Genomic DNA, 22699 nt, shown 5'->3' on the forward strand with positions numbered 1-22699 from the left:
TTCATGAAATCCATTTGTCTGCTGTCTTTGAGCTCTTATTGGCAAAAGATAATAGAAACATTAATTGAAAGACATATAGGCAACTGCAGGAATAGTTCAGGCTGTATGGGTGTCATATTATGGATCTTAGGGTCTCACGAAATTATATTTTAAATCCAATTTCAAATGCAGTGTCATAGGAAGTGGATGTAGCTTGGTTGTTTGGTTATTTGTTTGGAAACTGTTTTAACTTTTAGAGAAGCATTTGTGAAGTAGTTTTTGATAACATTGCATCTTGAGGTCCCTTTGGTTCTCCATGTGTTGGCTTTAATGAACCTGATAGGTTATTTTGATCTAATAATATTATTTTTCCATAATTAAGCATTTGAGTGTTGAAATTCTTGATCCCTCTTGCTTTCCACAACGTTATTGGTTTAGAAATTAAGTTTATGATCTTCAATAACATTGCTTGCTTTCCAATCTTGTCCCTATTTTCTTGAAAATACCACAGGGCCTTCTCTACTGTTCATGCTATTGTTGTAGCTGCAACAGCAATCTATTTAATATTTATAAGTGATTTCTTCAAAGATGATGCTCCCTATGGTCCTGTGGTGTTTCGTAGCTCAGTATTGTCTCAACTAATTCTTGGGGTAAGACAATTTGACATTATTTTATTTTATATATGTTTCATTAAAGTTGGACAGCAAAGTAATTGTGTTCATTAGTGATTCATGTTTATAAAGCTTCGTGAAGTTAATGGCGGTATGCATTGAATAGTGTTACTGAACATTTTCATCTGGTGTTGTTGCATGGTGGATGTCATTGATTATAACCTCAGTCCAATGACTTTTGCTGACGAAAATTGCACTTAAGAAGGTTGTCAGAAAACTCAGAATTTAGCAAAGTAATCAGTTGGAATAGTTAGAGATATGTAATTTCAAGGCATTTGTATTCATGAAAATTATGTCCGTATGGTTTTTATTTGCATGCTGTTTTCAGACTTGAACAATGCTTGGATTTTACCCCATGAAAGTGTTAAAGCTTCTGCATTTTACTACTCGTTGAAGTCTATAAGAATTGGGATGCCTTACTACTAGTACTACTTTTGAGACTTGGTAAATGCTTGAAATTTACCCGTAAAAGTGTTTCATCCTTTGGAGTTTGCCAAAAAAGGTATATTGAAGATTCTGCTATATAGAATTGTGCTTTAACTATGCAAATAGTGAGAGCCCTTCTGTCATTCTAGCTGTTGAGGCTGACGAGGGGTAAGTTCTGCTTTCATTTAAAAGGCTAGAATCAAGGAAATGGTCAATTAGCCTTCTTAGGAACATGAGAGATGTAAGGGGGCCTAGGCCGCAGCTGAAGATCATGAGCAAAACATTCTGGAAACGGCTAGAACATGAACAGGAATGGTGCTCCCTTTCAGGAATGGCTCAATCAGTGATGCTGTTTCCCAAAATGTTGAATAGTGAGTGCTTTAATTATTTACATATATCTAGTGATGTATGATTGTAGTCTTGTGAGGCTGAATCCCAAAATTTAAATTATGCAAATGTGAACAAATTTTGGTTGAACATGTGGATTGACATTGATGGTATGTACACTCTTGCATTGACATGGCAGTCCATTTGTGTTCCCCTTCTTGATATAACTGTTTCTGTTCCCAAGAGAGTTGCTGTTCCTGTTCCTATTCCTAGTTACATTGTGACTTTGAGCCAGACTATTATACTACTTTGTTGGGCTCCATTATCGGATCCTCTGGCTAGGAGGACAGTAGGAAAACAATATGATGAGAAGAAGATTGTGAATGCATTGTTTGTCGTTTGGGGAGAAGATGGTTAGACAAGACCTTCATCCAATCTTATTTGGGAGATCATTAGCAGGGATCTAACGAGGGCTTTTTGGGAGATCATTGCTATGCAAGAGAGAGATTGATTCACCTCATTTCCAAGGGTTTTCTCCAATGATGCTAAATGTCATTTATCCTACTCTGATATTTGTGTGGGAGTGTAGCATCCTGGGCAACAACATTATTTTTTGGAGACTCATAACCCAAGGGGATGGGACCTTATTTTAACTTCTCATCTTTGAGAAGGTATTTGACAATGGAGCATAGCTGTCTCCATATGTAGTATGGACTGATCTGTACAGTATAATATGGTATGTATCCATATAATTAGGTATGAAAAAACTGTCCCTTTTTTGCCATACCCATTTTAGTACGAAAAAATGACCCTTTTTAGTATGAACAAACTGCCCCTTTTGTATGATAATTGATGTATGATGTATCCACTCCCATATATCTACTTGTAAGTTATGCGTGTCGTGCATGTGTCATATGCTGCATAAGTTTTAGCTTGACACCCTCATGTATTCATCTTATATACTCTAATTGCATTGCTGTTTTGGGGTTTAAACATGTACTCTATCATCTATATTCCAAAATAATCAAGTTAAGACTTTTTTCGTAAACACACTAGGGGCACTTTGGGGTCAGGGTAGTCAAGTTCTATAAATATGACTTGAAGCCCATTTGATCACATTCTTGTGATTACTGCGCTTGGAATGTAGGTTCAATGGCCATTGCTCTGTACACTGGGATGGTGTGGGTTTGGTGGTATGGGACACCATTCCTTGTGATGTGTGTGTGACCCAATCTGCTGTTGGCTCCAGGCTTGGGTAAACCCATTTGGTTCTATGTCTGGGAGGTGGGTTTGATGTTCATTTCCCTATGGTTTCTTCATCGTGGGTATGGGTTGCGTTGTCTTGCGTGCAGATTGGTTCCTAGGTGGACATTTAGCTTCAACCTGCTGTCTGGTGCAAGACTCAATGACATGTACAAAGCCAAGTGGGTTGCTCACTGTTCTATGGGTAGTCATTGTTCTTTGTAGTAGGGTGTGGGTAGGTGTAGGCACTCAGGTAATCCTGTGTAATTTTCTGTTTTTGAGTGAGAGAGTCTTTTGCATTTGCGAACCTCCTTCAAGAAGAATCCCTGGCATTTAATAGTTTCTGTTTTCTGGATTGATATGTAAGATGACAATGTGAGCTTCTGGGCAGGTATTTAAATGCCAATATATATCTCTAACTGGATGAGAATCTTTTTTCACCATTCTTGGAGATCTGAACTTGTCTTGCATAAGAGATGCCTGTACACATCTGATGATTTTGTTTTCTTTAGGTATCAATTGGTTACTTCATCTCAGACTTGGCCATGATTGTGTGGTTCTATCCAATGCTGGGTGGCAAAGAATATGTAAGTATTGTAACTAATGGACTCCTATTTTGTGCTTTCTTAAGGTGAAGATATATTTTCCATGATATGTACTTGTGTGTTGCTGACAGATCATGCATCATCTGCTATCTGCTGACAGATCGTGCATCATCTGCTATCGGTTATCTCTGTAGCTTTGTCTCTGTTTAGTGGAGAGGGACACTTCTACATCTACTTTGTGCTTTTCTCAGAGGTCACCACTCCCTCAGTGAACTTAAGATGGTAAGTCAATTTTGAAGAGTAAATATGCAACTGTTCAATAGGCATTTTAGTGAGAGGAAGAATTAGCAGAACTGTTCCTATGCAACAGTATTTCTTGTAAAAGGCATCTACTCTCATAGTTACAGTTAGGCAGGTACCTTGCTGCTGCTGGGATGAAAAATTCAAAGGCCTACATCATTAACGGATTTCTCTTGTTCTTTGGATGGCTGGTAAGCATTTCAGGTTTGTCATATTTTAAAGATGTAGCAAACTACAAGCCAATAACAACTATAGTCATCCTCTCATAATGTATTAACTCTGGTTAATCTACTCGGAAGACATTTCCATCAGAATGAAAATTTGTTAGTGGGGAGGATATCTGCAGATGTGGTTTTGTGTCTTCTTTAGTCTTTCATTTTTAATTTGTTTCATCTCTGTATTTCCCTTGAACTCAAAAAGACCACATTGCAGAAATGTAAACATTATTAATGATCAACTCACAAGAAGAAATTTAATCGTTGTGTGTTTTCCTAACATGCAGTTTGCAAGGGTTCTGCTGTTTGCTTACGTATTTTTTCACATTTACTCCCACTCCAGTCAGGTATGCCTCATTTCATTGCATGAAATACCTTGATGGTAATTGCCGATTTGAGTTTTAATTATGAGTGTCCCACTTTCATTACACCTTATTTCATTGCATGAAACACTGATGGTAATGACTGTTTTTAAGGTCCAATTCTGAAGAGTGGCCTGCTTTGTTAACAGGTTAAGGAAATGTCTACAGCTTGCTTTTACTGCTTGCTCATTGTCCCTCCTTGTTTGGCTTCGATGAATCTCTTCTGGTTCTATAAAGTTGCAAGGGGTTTGATAAGGACATTGTTAAAGAGAGCCTAAATTGGCTAGCTTACTTCACTGCCCAGCTGTGGTGTGGATAAGGCTATTGTAGGTACTTAATAGTCCTGTGAGTGTACATATTACCATGTATACATACTATCTTGTAGCAAATGGTAAATATGGTTTTTTTTGCTACCCCTTTCTTCTCAGCTTGTGGTTGTACAATGGTATCATAATTCAGTGTCTTTTTGGGCAAATTCCAGGCAATCCTGACCACAATATGACTTAACCATCTTATCTGGTATAGAGATAATGCCTAATGACAAGGTTTATAGTGCTTCCCACTTCCAATTCTGGGTTGGGTGCTACTTTCATGCGGGGATATGAATTTTTATGACCAGTTTTACTTTTTTCCTTGCAATCGATATGATACAGGGACATGGTTGTTTGGGAAACTCATGAATAGGTTGATTGTCTGAACACATCTAAAGTAAGCATAATGATAATTAATGTATAAGCTAATTTTACAAGGATACCCATAATTACATTCAAAATGTCAAGTAATCCTTAGTACCTTGCCTAAATCTAACCGTAGCATGCTCCCAACATACGTAGGCTCAACACCCTCTAACTTATACCACTAGATTATCATCTCACCACGTGTTTGAGAACCCCATGCACCACATGTAGTTAGGACCACTAACCCTAGTCATTAGAGCCATCATGTCCCTAGGATTAGTCTAGTCAACTTTTGCATCACATTTAGGCATAACACACGTAGGTTTCGCCGGTTATGGCCTCACCTCGCATAGCCATTAGGCACAACACATTTGGCTAAGGTCATCTAGGATTGAATTGTGTGCTACCACTTAGGCATGGGTCATTTGTGTTGAGGAGAAAATAATCAAATGTGAGCTGAGGGTTATATTAAGCTAAATCCAAACCATTTTTAAGAATGATCTAGAGCACATCAAGACTATGGGAGTGTAAAAGAACCGACACTCAAGCCACTAAAAGGACCCTCGCATGTAGGACTAGGAGTTACTGTCAACTTCCAATTAGTTTGGACAATCCCCAATAAGCTTGCTTGCCAAGACCTAGTACATCCTACCTAAGTGGAGCTAAGCCCAAGTGAGTTCACTAACTTGAGTCGATAAGTGGCTTACCCTAAAGGCATTGGCCCTTGACCAAAACATAATATTGAATCCCTCTTTGGTGCAATTATTTAAAATACTATTAAGAGATTGCATGGGCAAAACATATTGGGTTTGCAAGGAGGGAAACCGAGTTCAGCACGAGCTCATGGTTAGGGCCTTTGAGTTGAGTACCACAACTTGACTCCAGTAAACTTGAGTTAATAGTGTGCAGTCCATTGAAGAACCAAGAGCCTATTGAGATGAAACTAAACAAGAAACCGGAGGACTGGACCCATGATAGGGATAATTGGGATTGATGATGACAAATCTAGAAGACATAAGACTCATGAGTAAGGTCATTAAGGGCCCAAACACTATGAGCGCATGCATTTATAAAGCAATAGGGAGGTACATCTTCTATCACTGTTTGTTGCATCACGACACATATCGAGAAAAGAAGAGCCAAGAATATCTCCCAACAGGAAGATAGTTGAACCATCTCAAGAAGCTCTTAGAGTCCCTACGTAGTGGCCAATTGAAACATGGACATTCAGGGGTCCAATATAGGACACGGGTAGACCAGAGTTAGAACATCTTGAGCAAACTAATGGACCTAGCCATCTTAGTTTAGTAAAAGGGAGAACTACAAAGAGGAATGAAGGAGTCACCCTTAAATTTTGGATGGTACACCCTTAAATGACTCTAGCACAAACCTTTTGTGAAGGAGATGAAGGGACCAAAATGGTACACTCTGAGGTCGAACACTTATAGCAAACACCTAGCTCATAGAAACGAGTGCCAATCCAAGGGCCAAAGGACCATCCAAGCAAGCGAGTGAGGGATGACAATCTTGCCACTGAGGCAAAGCAATTGCAAGTCTTCAAACTTCACCTAGGTGATAGGTTAAGAGCTTGGCCCACAAACCTTGAGGCCTCCAAGAAATCCTCCACCTCTCTCAAGAACCCCTTCACTATGCAACATACCCAAACTAGATAAGGGGAGAACCATGCTAATTAGCCATTGAATAGAGAATGCCAAGAGGAGGAAGATTCAATATTAAGAGTGTGAGAGTATGGAAGAACCCACTAAATATAGGAGGGCCAGATATCTTAAATTGCGATTTCATAGACGTTAGAACAGCCACAAGCTATGAGAGGGAATCCACAAGAAAACCTAAAAAATAACCTCATGTGAAGGAGTTCTGATCGCGAACTAGAAGCTTTACAATCCCAATTCAAAAGCCTTGTAGCATCTTCCCCAAAGATTAACTCTTCAACTTTCTCATGGACTAAAGCTATTGAGAACAACTCCACTAATGTTGCTCTTAGGTAAGAAAAACACTTTACCTCATGCCATGAGGAAAGCAACATTGTGCCCAAAAAGAAAAAGTGAAAAGGAGATGAGAAAAAAGACCCAACCCAATGAAACCATAATGTATCGAGTTGCAAATCGTTGGGATATATGGTTCATTACTACCCCATGAAGCAAAAATTTCACCAAGTGAATAAGATAGACCCAAACTGCTATGACTGTAGTATCTTGTGTGCATATCCGGATTTCTCTCAACATGAAATGATCAACAATTGGGTTGAGTTGGTAGGGTGTGAAATTTCAATCTAAAAGATCAAGGGTACTAGCATTGACCTCAATAATGAAGAGTTTATTTATGCCTCTTACATGTCTTAGGGTCAAACTAGTTGCAAAGAGAGAGCACATAATGGATGTTTTCATTGATGAAGGGGTGGACTTTAATGTCCTAGCCAATGGTGCATGGTTTGAGATTGGACAGTCAGAGCTTGTATCCACAAACACAACAATCCATCCTTTTGGAGGATCTTTATATTCTCTCTTAAGTAAATGCAAAATTCTATAGTTATCGAGGCTCAAAGCATATCAACTATGTTCTACATGTTGCCCAATCATGAGAACTAGTGCTCTGTGCTAGTACTTGTGCAAGCGCGGGTGCTCAAAATGGTAGGACTTGAGCAAGTGTGGGTCTCAATGGAGCTTATAACATGATGCTATTTTAACTCCCCTACTCCTCTCTTTCTCTTTCTCTCTCTCTCTCTCTCTCTCTCTCTCTCTCTCTCCCCTTTCTCTCTCTCTCTCTCTCTCTCTCTCTCTCTCTCTCTCTCTCTCATTATTTGTCATGACAACACAATGCATGTTTCAAACAGCAACCAAAACACTGAAAGTTCATGTCAGATTATCTACACGTAAAACCAACAAAAGACAAATGATCAAAGCACCATCTAGTCTTAAAAATAGATTTCTTTTTCTCTCTCTCTTAACTATGCCCTTATCCTAAACAAATTCTCTACAATATGTAAACCACATTCATGTTAGTGTGGATGTCATTATTTAGTCAAATGAATGAGAACTCAATATGCTTTCATTGAAACCAATTGTACATTTTGGAGTGAAATTTTCCAAGAATGAGTGCATAAAACTATCTTGCATGGATCATGAGTTAAGCTGACATTGCATGCAAACGCAGATAGTACGTGGTTGAATGCTTATATGCGAGCAGGCTATCCCAACCATTGTATTGCCCCATAGACTAATTGAGAAGCTTTCCTTGATAAAGAAGGCCAATCAAACATAATAAGGTACATGTGCCAACTTGTGTGACGTGCACCACACAATGTACATGTAATAACATTAATACGATTGTTTGTTTGATTATGACACTTGTGGAAGACACATATGAAAAATGTATTGATCATGCACATAGTTCCCTTAGATTATCATGTAGGTGATACAAAATGATTTATCGTGATATACACATAAAAAAAACTATATACTAAGACAATAAAGGACTTTTATGTGCCAAAATTAGAGATGCATACATATTTTCTCAATTGACTATTTGTTCATCAACCCTAAGGGGGGTGTGGGATGATGTTTACAGATCTGATTTAGATTCCTCAAATGCGTGCCGCCATGTAGGATCTATGGTCAGTGATTTCAAGTTTAGTGATGGGTTTAAAATGTCCAAAAATTGTAGATGGTATACACATACATACATGATAATTTTGTAACCACTAACCACTTGCACTCCTCATTCCTCACAAATATGTGAGTATTTTCATTCAAAAAGACATTAAAAAATAATAATCATAATAAATAGTTTGAAATTAAGATTTGTGTTGCCACATCAAAATAAAAATGCACAAATCATTGCAACCCTTGTGCAATACTAAGCACATATTATTTTTTAGTCAAATGAGTTCAATTAAGAGACAATGTAAAATGAGGTTTGCACAAATCAAAATTTTCATGTACATGTAAAATATGTGTTGCTAAAAAAAACATGTGTGCCCATAAGTTACATCAAGAGAACTATGTCTATTTGTTTATCCGGCTGTTTCTCTCTCTCTCTCTCTCTCTCTCTCATACACAACTTTCTAAATCACATCATTGTATTCATTTGAAAACATAAACATTTCGCATATATAATTTCCTTGTAGAGTGAACATCATTCCAACCATGGCTTAAAGAATGCTCTTGGACACATGATAATTGTAATGCCATAACTCATGTAATAGAGTAAAGTAAAATAATTGATTTGAATGTGAATATAGAACAACTATTGTTGGAGGTGCAGGAATTCTAAGATACTCTCTTCCATTGTAATGTCCTTATAGGAGAAGTTGCTAGGGCCAGCCCACTTGGGTAGCTTTTACCTTTCTTAGTAGATAGGAATTGTAACCTCTACCATTGAAGTGGCTGCTTGCATTGACTGTGGGGTAGTTAGGAAGGTGAACTCCGGTAAGGCCTCAGAGATTGGCATGTAGAGTTGTGCGGTGTGTTAACTCACAACTTTCAACACAAGTGGTTTCACTTGCTTCCAATGGAGATGCAAGGGATTAGCTTGTAAACAAAATATAAAACCTAGTGAGGAGAACAAGAAAGTGTGCTAGTAGTTACTTAAGGCACAAGAAGAGAAGTGATGAGTCCCCATTTGCTAACTATAGCTAAAACTCAACCCTCATTGGAAAGGAAAATAGGATCTAAATATAAAGCCGAGTCAAAGCCTAAGATGCTTCATTGTGGTGTTCACTTTTCAAATGGTGGTGGAGTGGAGTTGAGGTGATACTTGATGTTCTTTATTGGAGATGTGAGGATACACTGGAGGTGATTAACAATGGGTTAGAAGTGATGCTTTGGAGATGAAAGGTAATCACCTCGAGTGGCAATAATCCAATTAAGGTGATGTTGGTCAAGATAATGTGATTAAGGTGATGTCGTTCAAGATAATGTGATTAAGGTGATATTGTTTACCTTGAGTGGTCATGAAGTAACAATACATAAAAACAAGATTTTGAAGATCAAAATGCAATAATATTGGGTGTAGAAAGGTGTGTTTGTTTATGCTGTTCTATGATCAACTATATTTTGATGCTTGCATAATAGCTTTTATTTTGTTTCCAAGTGGAAAAAGGAATAGAGGAGTGCCTCATGGTATCTATGACTTTAGATAGAGTTGAAATCTAGGTACAATTTCATGATGGAATTGAAATCAAAGAATGATGTATTTTTTTTTTGATACACTAGTTTTTTTTTTGTTTTTGTTTTGTAAACATTCTCTTTTTAAATTTTCAATGTTTAACAATCATATCTCATCTTTAATATTTTTATTTTTAAAATGGTTCATACCCCATTTATATAAATTTGCAAGTCTCTCATTCTCATATTTCACAACTTACTTTTTGCTTCCCTATGACCTTTTGATTCTTGTCCTCACATATTCCCTTACATCTTCTAAATTGTAGACCCTCACATCACTTTCTATGATAAGTACTTTGGCATGGGGCTAGTCTCAATGGCCTTGATGGATACATGAACACCGATCTTTGAGAGTGTATGGTGTCTCTCAAGGGATCCCAAGAGGATTGGTTCCATGTTGATATGTACCAACAAAGATGAAGCCTTTGCAAAGCAAATCTCTAGGTTTGTGAAAAACCTAATTCATGCCTTCTACAGGAAACTTATGATGCAAGAGGCTAGGACACTTGGGATTGACACATTCAATCATGAATTCCTTTCATTTGTAGCCACATTTGTCCTCCTATTCAATGAGTAAGCGGATCCCCCCTCTATCTAGATCAATGAAGAGTTGATGGCTTGTTGAAAGATGTCGCAAACTCTAAGTGAGAGCCATTGAACAAAGCATAGGAAGAGGAAGCCACAACAAAAGAGCGTGCTATAATCCTTGCCCCTCGTGAGGGATTATCTATAGAGGTAACTGGTAGTGGTGAGGGGGAGGGAGCGTCTGAGGAAGTATCCCTTCAAAGAGTTCCTAGAGTGTGCTCCACAACTTGAGACAAGGTGGATGAGAGCGTGGATACAGATGCAAGGGTATCCACCTTGGCCAAAAACTTTGTTGGACTCAGAGTTCATCTTTCTTCATGATGTGGAGAAGATATTCAGTGTGTGGGAGGACAAGAAACTCTCCATGATGGCAACAACATGTGAGTTTCTCGTGGACACCATGTCAATGTTGCTAGTGCTTCCCTTTTCCCCAAAGATCAAAGATACCAAGGGTGCAATTGAAGTCCTAGTGGTCACAATTGACACGTTTGAGCAAGCTACAATTGGGATAGGAGAAATTGAGGCGACTCCCACTAGGGTGGATGTGATGATGTGCACCATTCCTACACCTCAAGTACCACCCCCAACATAATAGATCAGTTGATATCTAGTGTGGACCTAATCAAAGAGGTTGAGGTTGAGGCCAATGAAGCCCAAGAAGTAAATTTAATTGCTCATATGCGTATTTTTGTTTTTAATAAAATTATACTAATGGTGTTTCTTATAATTTTGCAAGCCATGTTGGTTGTAGATGAGTTTGCTAGTAGATAGGGGTGTCAAGAAGCATTTGGAAGAGATGCCACCCTGGTTCAATACATAAGGTAGACCCCCCCTCGATACATTGCTAGGGTCCACAATGAGTTCACCCCTACAACTCATGCCTAGCTCATGATTCTCAAAGTGCTTCTAAAGGTGCTACATGTCTCAAATATGACATCAAATGAGTTCACCCCTACTACTCATGCCTAGCTCATGATTCTCAAAGTGCTTCTAAAGGTATTATATGTCTCAAATATGACATCAAATGCCAACAAGATCATCCTTGTTGAGGAGTTGGTGGGATACATTTTTGGAAAGTACTTACATGGATGGATCATGAGCTTGGTGGCTTTGAGGAGCACTTTTGAGGCTCCAAAAGCAGAGATGGTAGCCAATGTGGTGCAAATGCAGTTGGCAATAGTAAAGTGATGCAAAAAACAAGTAGCTAAAGCCATAAAGAAGTTCTCTATTTGGAGCAACTGATTGCCTTTGTAGTATTGTACTCCCATCATAGCTCTATGTTGGTGCTTAGTTTTGATGGAAAAAGAATTGTAATTCTAATAAAATTTCCTCTTTCTACATTACTTATACACGCAAATATGGTGTCTCAATCTTGTTTCTATTCATCTTGTGTAGGCAACTATGAATACATGATGTTATCAAGGATTTTGTTTTTGCGAGCTTTCATTTTCATTCTTTTGCAATCAATCCTTTTTTTTCCAGCTTTTTCATGCAATGTACTAATTTTAGAAATAAATATCTCTATAGAACATACCCCCACATGGCAGTATCCTAGGTCATATATGATTTTCATGCATACATTCATAGCATGATTACCAATTCATAGTCATACAAAAATAATAGACATGAAGTGACACAAAAAGAAAATAGCAATTCTTCACTATTACTAAGAGAGTATGACGCTTTGCATTTACATGAACACACATCAAGAAAGAGAAAATCAACATGGCATATTCTCAACATAACCAACCAAATCAAATATCCATGCATGCAATCTCTTAGGTGGAGTCTCCTTTGTGTAGCAAACATATTTCAATATGATATATCAACCACCCTCACTTGGGCTTCCAGAATGAACTCACCTATATGCTTTGGAAGCACATAGTGACCAAGAATCCCTAGTTGGCCAAAATACTCATAGCCAAGAACGTAAAGCCTCCACAAGCAAGCTTGTATGAAAATCTACAAATATCAATCAAGCTACCTCTTGACATGGAACTCCATCTTTGCTATAAAGATGCGTCTTCTATATTGCAAACAAATTGTTCATGCTATTCAAAAAACAACACATAGTCATTGATGTTAAGTAAACAACGATACAATGCAACATGCAACATGTAAATTGATGTCCTTGCAATATGTGATTGTAATCTTTACATATTGAGGGCAAATCTATCAATCTGTCTCACATCCACTAGCAAAGCATCAACATATACTTGATACTAGGACCCTATAACAATTATTTTAAGTAATATATTTTTAATAACCATACATACAAGTCTTCATCATGGGAAACAAAAAGGCACATGAATTTCAAGTTAATATAAGATTACTCACCTACTAAAAAATCCATAGGTCACCTCTGCCGATTCTCTCAGCAGCCAAGAGATGACTTTGCAACAAAGGCAGTGGTGGATGCCACAGAGGACTCTGACACATTTTTTCTCTATGGACAAACCTTTGCCTCCCATGCCATCAATTTCCTCTAGATGGATTAGTGCTTGCGATTTGATTCAAAGGGCTTAAAACCATTCTTCTAAAATTTATTAACTTATGTTGGTCAAAGCTTGACAAAATTCTATTAGTAACTTGCACTAAAATTAACTTGAGAGTGCTGTGATTAATTTCCTTTAATCCATCTTTCTTCACCCTTTTAAATACCTACAGATCTTTTTTATGAGCCATTTCATAACATCCATGAATTCCTTAAGGGAAACAAATTCACATCATCTCAAGGTTGGATGGTCTGCCAAGAACATTTTCCTTCTTTGGATTGCACAACATTTGGCTTCACCCCAACCAATTCTTGGCATACAATTTTCAAAATATGATTTCCTCATATCCACTTTAGATAGAGCCTCCAATTCGAGATTAGTACATAAGAAAACTCCTCCATAATTGCAAAAAACTTGTATTATGTGAATCTCTCCGATCGATGTGGGTGAGAGCTTAGCACCATATTCTTGCAATTAGCTACTAGTGTATATATTGTTCTTGATCCCATCATGTTTGCTACAAGCTTGATGTGGCTAGGGTCTACCTAGAAGCTCTAGATGGTATCCATGTCTCATGGCTAAAACCACTAGTAATCCATCAAAGAAAACACATATGATTTTTAAAAAACACTAAAAGTTATACCAGCACATTAACTCAGTATTGATCAAATTTAATCTTCACAAAAAAATGAATATGCTCACATTTAGTTAGCATAAGGTCCTTAGATATTTGTTCAGCAATTAGATACACTATGGATCCATCATCTAGAGACATCCTTCACTAATTTCACTTCTAATCCACTAATAGAAAATGGAATTCTAAATCAATGATCTAGACTAGTTCATTAACTTTGGCTAAATGAATTGCTATTTCATTAGCATGAGAATTTCAAGAGTCAAAAGTATCAATATCCTTAGAGGTAATTGCAATTTTCAGTATTAAGATACTATTCAACATATCTTTGTGCTCCAATTCTTGCACTGCTACACACTACTTCTATTGAGAAGAGTTTTATGTTACACAATATTTTGCAAGATGCTTCACATGAAAATTTGCCTAGAATCACTATGGTCCACATACATCTATGTAGTCAAACAGTCCCCTAAGCTTCTAACAACCACTCTACCTTGCAATCTTGCTTGTCCACCAATTTTTTTTCACCCTTTTGTTATCTTTACATATTGTTGTCCTTGCTATCTTAGATCACATTTTGCATGATCGATGAATGAAACTAGAAGTAGTTGTGCCGGAAAAATCAATTGCTGTAGAAATATCCAAAAAATGGTTCTCATTCATAGGCCCCTCCTTCATAAGGACCTTCGAAAACTAGTCTCTAAGGGATCTTAGTTATCAATGAGGTGACTAGTGCAATATTATCCTTTGATCATGAGTGTTGTTGACACAACTTGTCATTAATAGGAAAGAAACCATGGGATGTATGTAGCCTCCCCCTCATATATCACAATAGCAACCGCTCTCTTATCTCTTAGTAAGGGGATGACACTATAACAATTTTAGATCCTCCTAAGCTTATGGATCGAATTGATAGCTATAGCTAAAACTCCTCTCGTAGCTTGTTTGTAGCACACATTTTTGATAGCTAGCCTCAATATAAAGCTTGCTGTAGATATCCTCTTCAATAATTTTTATGTATATTAGATAAAAATGACCATACAACAATAGGAATAAGGAAAAATTTTCAAAAACATCTCATGTATATAACATAAAAATGAACATGCAACATTAGTCATAGGGGGATTAAGAGATGTGTGCAATGGATTTGGTAACACCACAATATAACTGCATATATTACCATGAGATGTAAGATAACCAAACAACTACATGCTACAAGGAAGAATAATAGAGAAATAAAATTTGATTTTTAGTATTTATTAGTTTTTAAAAACTTGAGAACACACACAAGCATTCTCAATCACTTGATCAGAGGTAGGCATGAGAGGGGCCCTAGTAAAGCACCTTCTTATCGGCATAGTTAAGAGGGTGAGGGATTTGTGGTAATGGTCATCCTTGGAGGGGAGGAATGATGGGCTACTAGAGGCCTAAGCCTCATCAATGTATTTCACGATGATGGATGACTTGCAAAAAATAACCTTCCTATTGTGGATGAGAATAGGGATCTTCTTGTGGACCAGATGGAGGACTTGCAAATGAGCTACCAGTTTACAACAATGAGGAGGAAAGGAGAAGCACCTTGCCAAGAAAATGTGTGCAGATGGAAATGGTGGTGTTCAAGATGCCAAGGTTGTGTGCAAATGGCAATGGTGGTATTCTATTAAACAAATAGCATAAATACAAAAAAAGGGGGGGCAGGGGGTCGCAAAGTCCCCCCATCATCCACATGGATGCGGATGCTATGTGGGCTCCATTTGGAGCATTAGGTATTAGAGCACTCTACCCTACTTTGGGGCCAAAAAGGGGGGGCAGTCCCCCATCATTCATGCAAATGTGGATGCCATGCATGCTCCATTTGGAGCATTAGTCATCATTAGAGCACTTTGCCCTATTTCAAGGGAAAAAAAAGGGGGGATAGAGCCCCCCCATCGTCCACATGGACGCAGATGATGGGGGGGCTCTGCCCCCCCTTTTTTGCCTCTGAAATAGGATAGAATGTAGCGCAGGTGGAGCTTAGTCATAGAGTACTAGAGCATGTTGGTGGTGACTAGATTCCCTTGGTATGCTCTTAGGGATGTAGATGGGGGCCATGATGGAGACCAGGCCGAAGCCCAAGCCCTTCTCGTCATGCTCTTGGCCTCATCCTTCACAAGATGTCCCGTCAGATTAGCTTCTCATCCTAGTTGTTGTAGAGAGTCACAACCCTATAATATTTAGCAGCTCCTACTATAGTATCCTTGCTATTGTCCAAGCCACCCCTCATGCAATCGTCTCTCACTTCTCCTCTAACTCCTTTTATGAAAGCTCTAGTTGTCCCTGATCAGGTTGATTCAACTATCATGCCTCCTATTACTGCAGTTGCTCCCTCCTATATATACAATGCCCTAAACCTGTAATAATCAACCTTCATTATGCCTTCCCTATCACTTTAGATGGATGGCCCCTATGATAGCCTTGACTAGTGCCATGGTCACCCTTGTGTTGTAGCCAAAGAGCAGCCCCTTAGCCCTGTCTCAAGCTCACCCACACCTAGTTGCTCAACCCTTCCCCCTGTAGCCTCCTGATACTCTTTTGTCTCATTATAATACATTAACATGTATAGCTCATCAATAGAGTCCACATAGCCTCTTCCTTTGAATGAACCTTCTACTTGATAACTTGTATCATACATCTTAAATTGCAAGATTGCCAATCTAAATAAAATTTATTCGAATTTGGGAGTATATTGTTGTCAATCCAACTTTACTTTATTGCTATATATCATTGACAACCAAGTGATCACAATATGTAACTTGTGGAAGGTGATAATAAGAATTATTTAGCTTTGAATTACTAAGTGAGGTTAGGCACTACTCATGTTGTGGTCATCAAAAGGGGAGAGTCATGAATTCATATTTGTGCAATAGTTTTGTTGGAAAGAGAGCCAACTTCATTTTTCTAGAGCTATATTTCAATATCTCCATTAAAAAACTCACTACTGGTTTTTTTCCACGATAAGCTTGTGATCTTCTTAGAAATGCATGAAAATTATCCATGTTTGCGATTACTAGCAGGCCAATTGATGAAAAATGCACCGAAACTTTAATACTTTTATTAATTCTAACATTTTGAACATGGTCAATGTGCATGATTTCGAGGTATGACTTGGCAAAATTTAAGCAATTCAATATGTAAGTTTTAGTATGGTGATCTAGTATGCCCCAAAAAGTATCACCAAAGCCATAGGTCCATAAGTTCTTGAGGTCTATGAGCTGAACCCAACCCAAGGCACGTGGCTATATGGCCCACTTCTATAAATTCAACAAAACCAATACCAAAGTTAAGATGCTAAACATGCTTGGTGCAAGAGTATAACCACTTATATACCCTAGGATCCCTCTTCTTTAAAATGGATAAAATAATTAGGTTTTGGAGACATAGTCAGTATACAGTCTTGTAGGGGAGAGAGAGATAGCTAGCTTTCCATGAGATAATGATTTAGATAAACTATTGTCGATATATGTACATGCACAAAGAGAGAGAGAGAGAGAGAGAGAGAGAGAGAGAGAGAGAGAGAGAGAGAGAGAGAGAGAGAGAGAGAGAGAGAGAGAGAGAGAGAGAGAGAGAGAGAGAGAGAGAGAGAGAGAGAGAGAGAGAGAGAGAGAGAGAGAGAGAGAGAGAGAGAGAGAGAGAGAGAGAGAGAGAGAGAGAGATTTCTAGTGTATCTTTTCTTGCACTAGATGGTGGAAGTAGGACCTTCTCCCTTGATGATAGCAAGGAACCACCCATGTTAGTCATTCCTTTATTCTCGATGTATAGTATGTTATTTTTTTCTCATTGAATGGAAGAAGATAGATAGACATATAGAGACACACATGCACACATTCTCTCTCTCTCTCTCTCTCTCTCTCATTGTGGCCTTGAAAAAAACCCTAAGTGGCAATTTCCTTGTAAATTTGTGGAAGTTAGACTAGATTCTTTGCACGTCCTTTCCTTCATAGAGTTTCAAATGAGCTAGTACTCTTCAACTACGTCAATGGTGGTGGCTCTAATAGATCTAATCTAGCTACATGTATACTTTGGAAAAAGATTGGTAAAGGAACATTAGGCAAGGATCCTAATACAAATTACCCTTGGATTCTCACCACAAAGGTGTCACAAGTGTCTTTTATGCCTTAAGTCTCTTTCAACTAAACCAATTAGTAAAATATGCAAGTCCAATCCCTCTTATCACCATCATCCAAACACAATAAAATGGGAGGTTCTAGTCTAATATCACACAACTACCTTAAGGGTCATATACCGTGATAGAAAGGTGGAATAATGGCAACACTACCATGGGTGAATGCCTCAAGTGCCTCATAAAAGGGTAGGTAGAGTGCTTCTAGTAGGAGAGTTCAAGGCAATGGCCTCAAGGGCGAAAGGAATAAGATATATGCCTCAAGGGCTTATAACAAAACAATATAAATGAAAAAAACAAAGGATAAAACAATGTAATCAGCACAACAAAAACAAAAAATGGATATACATAAATGTGATAGGAGTATCCTCTAAGATATGAATGGTTGTGGCTCTTAAATTTTGATGAGTCTGCGCATTCATAGTTTAATCATCTCAGCTTCTTGTAGTGACAACTACTACAAGTTTTAGGCTATTCAAACCCTATTGGGACCTCATCTAGCCCTCCCTTTTTCCTTTACATAGTCTTCAAACTATAAGCTTTTGTCTCGTCTTCATTAGATACACACTATGAGCCATATACAAAGTTGTTTTCTCTTCATGACTTCATGAAATACCAACCCTACAGAAAGCACAACGTATCAAGTTTTGTCATTTTGACTTGGAGAATAGCCAATGATTGCACAGAGCACAAGTTTTCATTGAGAAATGGAGAGGTTCTTTTGAGTGAATACTACCTACATAATCTATTTCCTCCAACACAAAAATTCCAGGGGTTGCAAGCCACCATAGAGAATTAAGGTGGACCAAACAAGGTCAAGGTGTCTTTGAGATGGGATCACAAAGGGCATGCACACTACCTAATTGATATTACAGTATGGACTAGCTAGTCTATCATGCACTCAAATGACTATGTGGATGTGTTTGATAGTATTGAACCAATAGAAGATGAGATTGATGACTACATCGATTATACTCCTAGTTGTAGCAAATCAACTCCAGTGTGTCTTGACATACCCTCAGATGATAGTAAGAAAGCTGATGACGTGACAATTTCAATAGACACATACAATGATAGAGATGTCCACATAGATCTACATGACAAAAATATTGAGGAGGAGCTACATGAAGGAAACTCCATGATAACATGTCACTATTGTCAAAAAGTTGTTAGTTAGATAGCCATCTACGGATGCATGATTTATTATGTGTTGCCACTGGATCCTACAATGACACATTTGGTGATACAAGTTGGGAGCATGCTCACAATGTTTAACATGGCACCAAAAGGGCAACCCTTGAAAAGGTGTAGAGTTTTGTTAGCACAGTCCTAAAGATAAAAAAGGGGGGACCCATGAAAAGTACATATGCTAGTTTCTCAACAAATGTTATTTGAATCTTTGACAAAAGAAGACGAATTAGAGGTGAGTAAGGTGGATCTTAATCATTTTCTAAAAGAAATGATGCCACTTGTGCAAAATAAAGGTTAAGCTTGTGTATTATTATTTTCTACTGATGTTGTTTGTCTTGCATTTGAAATAACCATTTAATAAATGCACATGTTCAAGGGTATCATTTCACAAGAGAGAGCTAAACAAGGTCTGTTGATAATCATTATGACAACATACTTCTATTGAAAAAATGTTATATCTTCCCATTTTTCCATGTAAGCAGTTTTCTTGGACAAGGTGGTTCCAAGGAGAAGTGCTACTTATTTAAAATGTCCAGCATTAGGGATGGCCTTATTGAATCATGTGAGGTGAATAGGGATTGAAGATCTAAGAATTGCATGGATACACTTTTATCACACCCATAGGATTGATGGATGGGCAACTATGTCTTGTTCAGTTTATGATCATGTGTATGTCAGGGACATGAATATGCCTTTGTGTTAGGGCAATCATGTAAGATATGCCTTGTCATGTGAAAAGCCCAAAAATAAGCACAACTTGTTCATTGTTTTGGCCCACTCGTCATCATGCTCACATTACTAGGGTGTGGCACGTTCTTTTTTATTGCAAGAAGATTAGGGTGTAGCAATCTTTGAAAATTTCTAGATATTGTACTCTTTTTGGGAGATATAAAAGTTCTCCATTGCTCACTGGAGGAAGGTTCCCCATACTCTTTCTAAATACTGTACTCTTTTTGGGTGATGCAAAAGTTTTGGGTGTAGCAATCTTGGAAAATTTCCAGAATTTTGTATTGCAGCTTCCTCACAAGCATTAAAAATATGAGATCTACATAAGTAAAAATATACAAATCACCAAACGCTTTCGAAAGCAAGTCTAAAAATAGTGAGATAGATATACAAAAATTGATTTCATTAACATAGAAGGAGAAAATGGATTGCTCTAAAATGAAATTACAAAATTAGCTCCATTACTCCATTTTTAAAAATACAAAACTAAGGACTTTAGTTGTGTTTGTCTCTAATTCTCCTAGCTGGTTACATATATCTATACATGATTGTTACTCACTTTGCGTGGATCACATAGAGATATGCATCTTCAAATAGTCAAACTAAGTAATCTTCCGTTGCCTCTTACAACGCCTCCAAGGCTATAGTTTGTATCTGCTTGTCATCTTCATTGTTTTCACAAGATTTTTTTGACTATTTGAGAAAATGGTGCTTTATTAATCAATATATCTATTCTCTTCTTGTACTTTTTGATCTCTCTCAGGACCTTCAAGTGGTAGTTCCTCCTCGTCTATATCTGTTGTCCTCACATTGATACTATAACATAGCTTATTTGGTCCCTTGGAGAGACTATGCTATATGAGGTCTTATTTGGTCCCCTTGGTGAGACTGTGTTGCTTGTGTAGCCAGTGGGATGGGTGCATGTGCTTGGGGCGGTTGTTGCTTTGGTGCAGAAAGGGCAAGAAGTTCCTGTATAGATGCGAGGCCTTCAATGGTGGGCATGCTCAGAAGCCCCTTGCCATGGCCATGAAGTTTTCTTTTATCATTGTGCTCCCTATCTGAGTGTGTTTGTAGACTCTTGAAGGGTCTGCTCTTGAACTTCATTGTCTTCATTGTTACCTTTGTCCCCATGATCCTCATCTCTGATGAGTTGTACATAATCCCCTCATTGCTAGACATTGTATCTCCACCTTGATATGATGGAGACCTAGTCTCAGTGAAGAGTTGTCCTTCTTGTCATCCTCCCATTGTCTCTTCACTTTGAATCTATCAAGCATAGTTTTCTCTCCCATTGTTGGTGGATAACCTTGGCCAAAGGTAGAACAAGAGCCTTTGTGGCACAAAAAATATGGGGTTCTTTGCCCTTGCAAAAGTGGGAACTTTGGATTTTGCATAGAAAGTAGATGGGGTCGTGTAGTTTCCTTCGTATGAGCCATTCTTGTGGGGAGAGCAAGTCCAAACTCCTATAAATAAATAAGAGTGAAGTATAAAAACAAATTACATACTTTATATTTAAAGGGCTTGTGAGTTAAGGGGGGTTTCATGTGCGCATATGGGGGGGATTCATAGGGTTTAGGTAGAAGACATTTGGAGCCTTGGTGTCATCTATTGCTGTGCCATATGGCATGTTCATTTGTTGCATTACTAGTCCATCATCTTTAACTATATTGAGCTCGTATTTCATTTCTAATAGATTTTGCTATAGCAATGGCCTTGCATTTTCCAATATGTTTAAACAACCAAAGGTGGATCTATAGAACCAATTGAACATTTCAACAGGGTAGCTTCTTTTTCCACAACCTCCTCCATGAGTCTTCTTAAAATATATGCTGTGAGCAAGATAATGTGAATTTTCTATACCTTGTACATTTCATGATTGGGGTAAAGGTGCCTCTGCCTAGCCGCTCGTGTATTACTACACTAATAGTACCCACCACTACACATTGCAGGTGGTGGGCGCCCATCACCGTCACTTTATTCTTTATTCTTTTAATGACAATTTGAATAAAGGAAGGGCCGGTCACACATTGTGACTGTTGGAGTTCCCATTTGTGTCTCTCTCTCTTCTTGCTCTTGCTCTCCGCTATAGCTCACTTCCAAGCAAGCTTTGATCATTCTCACCTTTCAACTGGTATCAGACAAGGCTTCTCGACTTCTCGAGCTTGGTTCGTGGCATTATTAGCTTCCATTCAAATACCTATAGCATTGAGTCTCCTTCATGACAGCCATAGCCGACCTTTCCGAGCTCTCGTCACTCCTCGGCTTCCCGAGCACCTTCCCGACCTATTGAGGCACCCTCAAGGCATTACATCAAAGGTTTTTCTCTATTTTATTTAAGCTTTTTATTGGTTTACAAGTTATATAGGGTATTCACAGGAAGGGGGAGGCCATATCTCATGCTCATTGGAGCTCTTATGCCTCCTTCCTTCCCTGGAGCCCTTTAGGGCTAGCTTGGCCTTGTTCTAGGCCAGCTTTACTACCATCCCAAGCCCCCCATCAGCTACATTGGAGCACAAAAGTGCTATTGTCCAGCCACGCCAATTTGCGCCTGTTTTCCTACACGTCTGGGATGCATCTCCACTCCAAGGTTTTGGCTCCCTAGTCATTCCTCTTTGCATTGGGCACCAAAGCAATGCTTGACAATGCTGTAAACCATGTATTGATGCTTTGCTTGAGCTCTGGAACTCTGGTTTGAGCACACATTTGCTGTAATATACAATAATAGGTCTGTCCAGGTCTGCAGCGGAAGTGTACAAGTCATGGAGCTCATCTACATACACTATCTCATACTCATATGCTATACCATTGATACCTATGATTGGTGGATGTTGTGCTAACTCTTTGCCATCATTTTGGTAATGATTTGGACCTGCAAATACTCAAGAGCTAAGCAAAAAGAGGGGAGGAGGGTAGCCCATATCATTAACCTAGTCATAGCTCAACTATCTATGCCGTTTGGATAAAAAAAGAGTGGCAGTA

At 38.3% G+C, this 22699-nt stretch overlaps 1 protein-coding gene across 1 annotated transcript in view; it reads left to right on the top strand.

Moving 5' to 3' along the window:
* Positions 1-4483, top strand: part of LOC148018198 (uncharacterized) — a 47034-nt gene extending 42551 nt beyond the window's left edge. Inside the window, exons 4-9 of the mRNA XM_087661991.1 lie at positions 491-629; positions 3158-3232; positions 3351-3472; positions 3606-3681; positions 3993-4052; positions 4217-4483. Of these exons, the coding sequence (XP_087518117.1) occupies positions 491-629; positions 3158-3232; positions 3351-3472; positions 3606-3681; positions 3993-4052; positions 4217-4345 (601 nt within the window). The 3' untranslated portion in view covers positions 4346-4483. The remainder of the gene's footprint in view (positions 1-490; positions 630-3157; positions 3233-3350; positions 3473-3605; positions 3682-3992; positions 4053-4216) is intronic.
* Positions 4484-22699: the final 18216 nt, after the last annotated feature.

This window comes from Lygodium microphyllum, chromosome 21 (assembly GCF_053477565.2).
Source record: "Lygodium microphyllum isolate KBCC chromosome 21, Lygodium_microphyllum_v1.1.10, whole genome shotgun sequence".
In the NCBI taxonomy this organism is placed as follows: domain Eukaryota; kingdom Viridiplantae; phylum Streptophyta; class Polypodiopsida; order Schizaeales; family Lygodiaceae; genus Lygodium; species Lygodium microphyllum.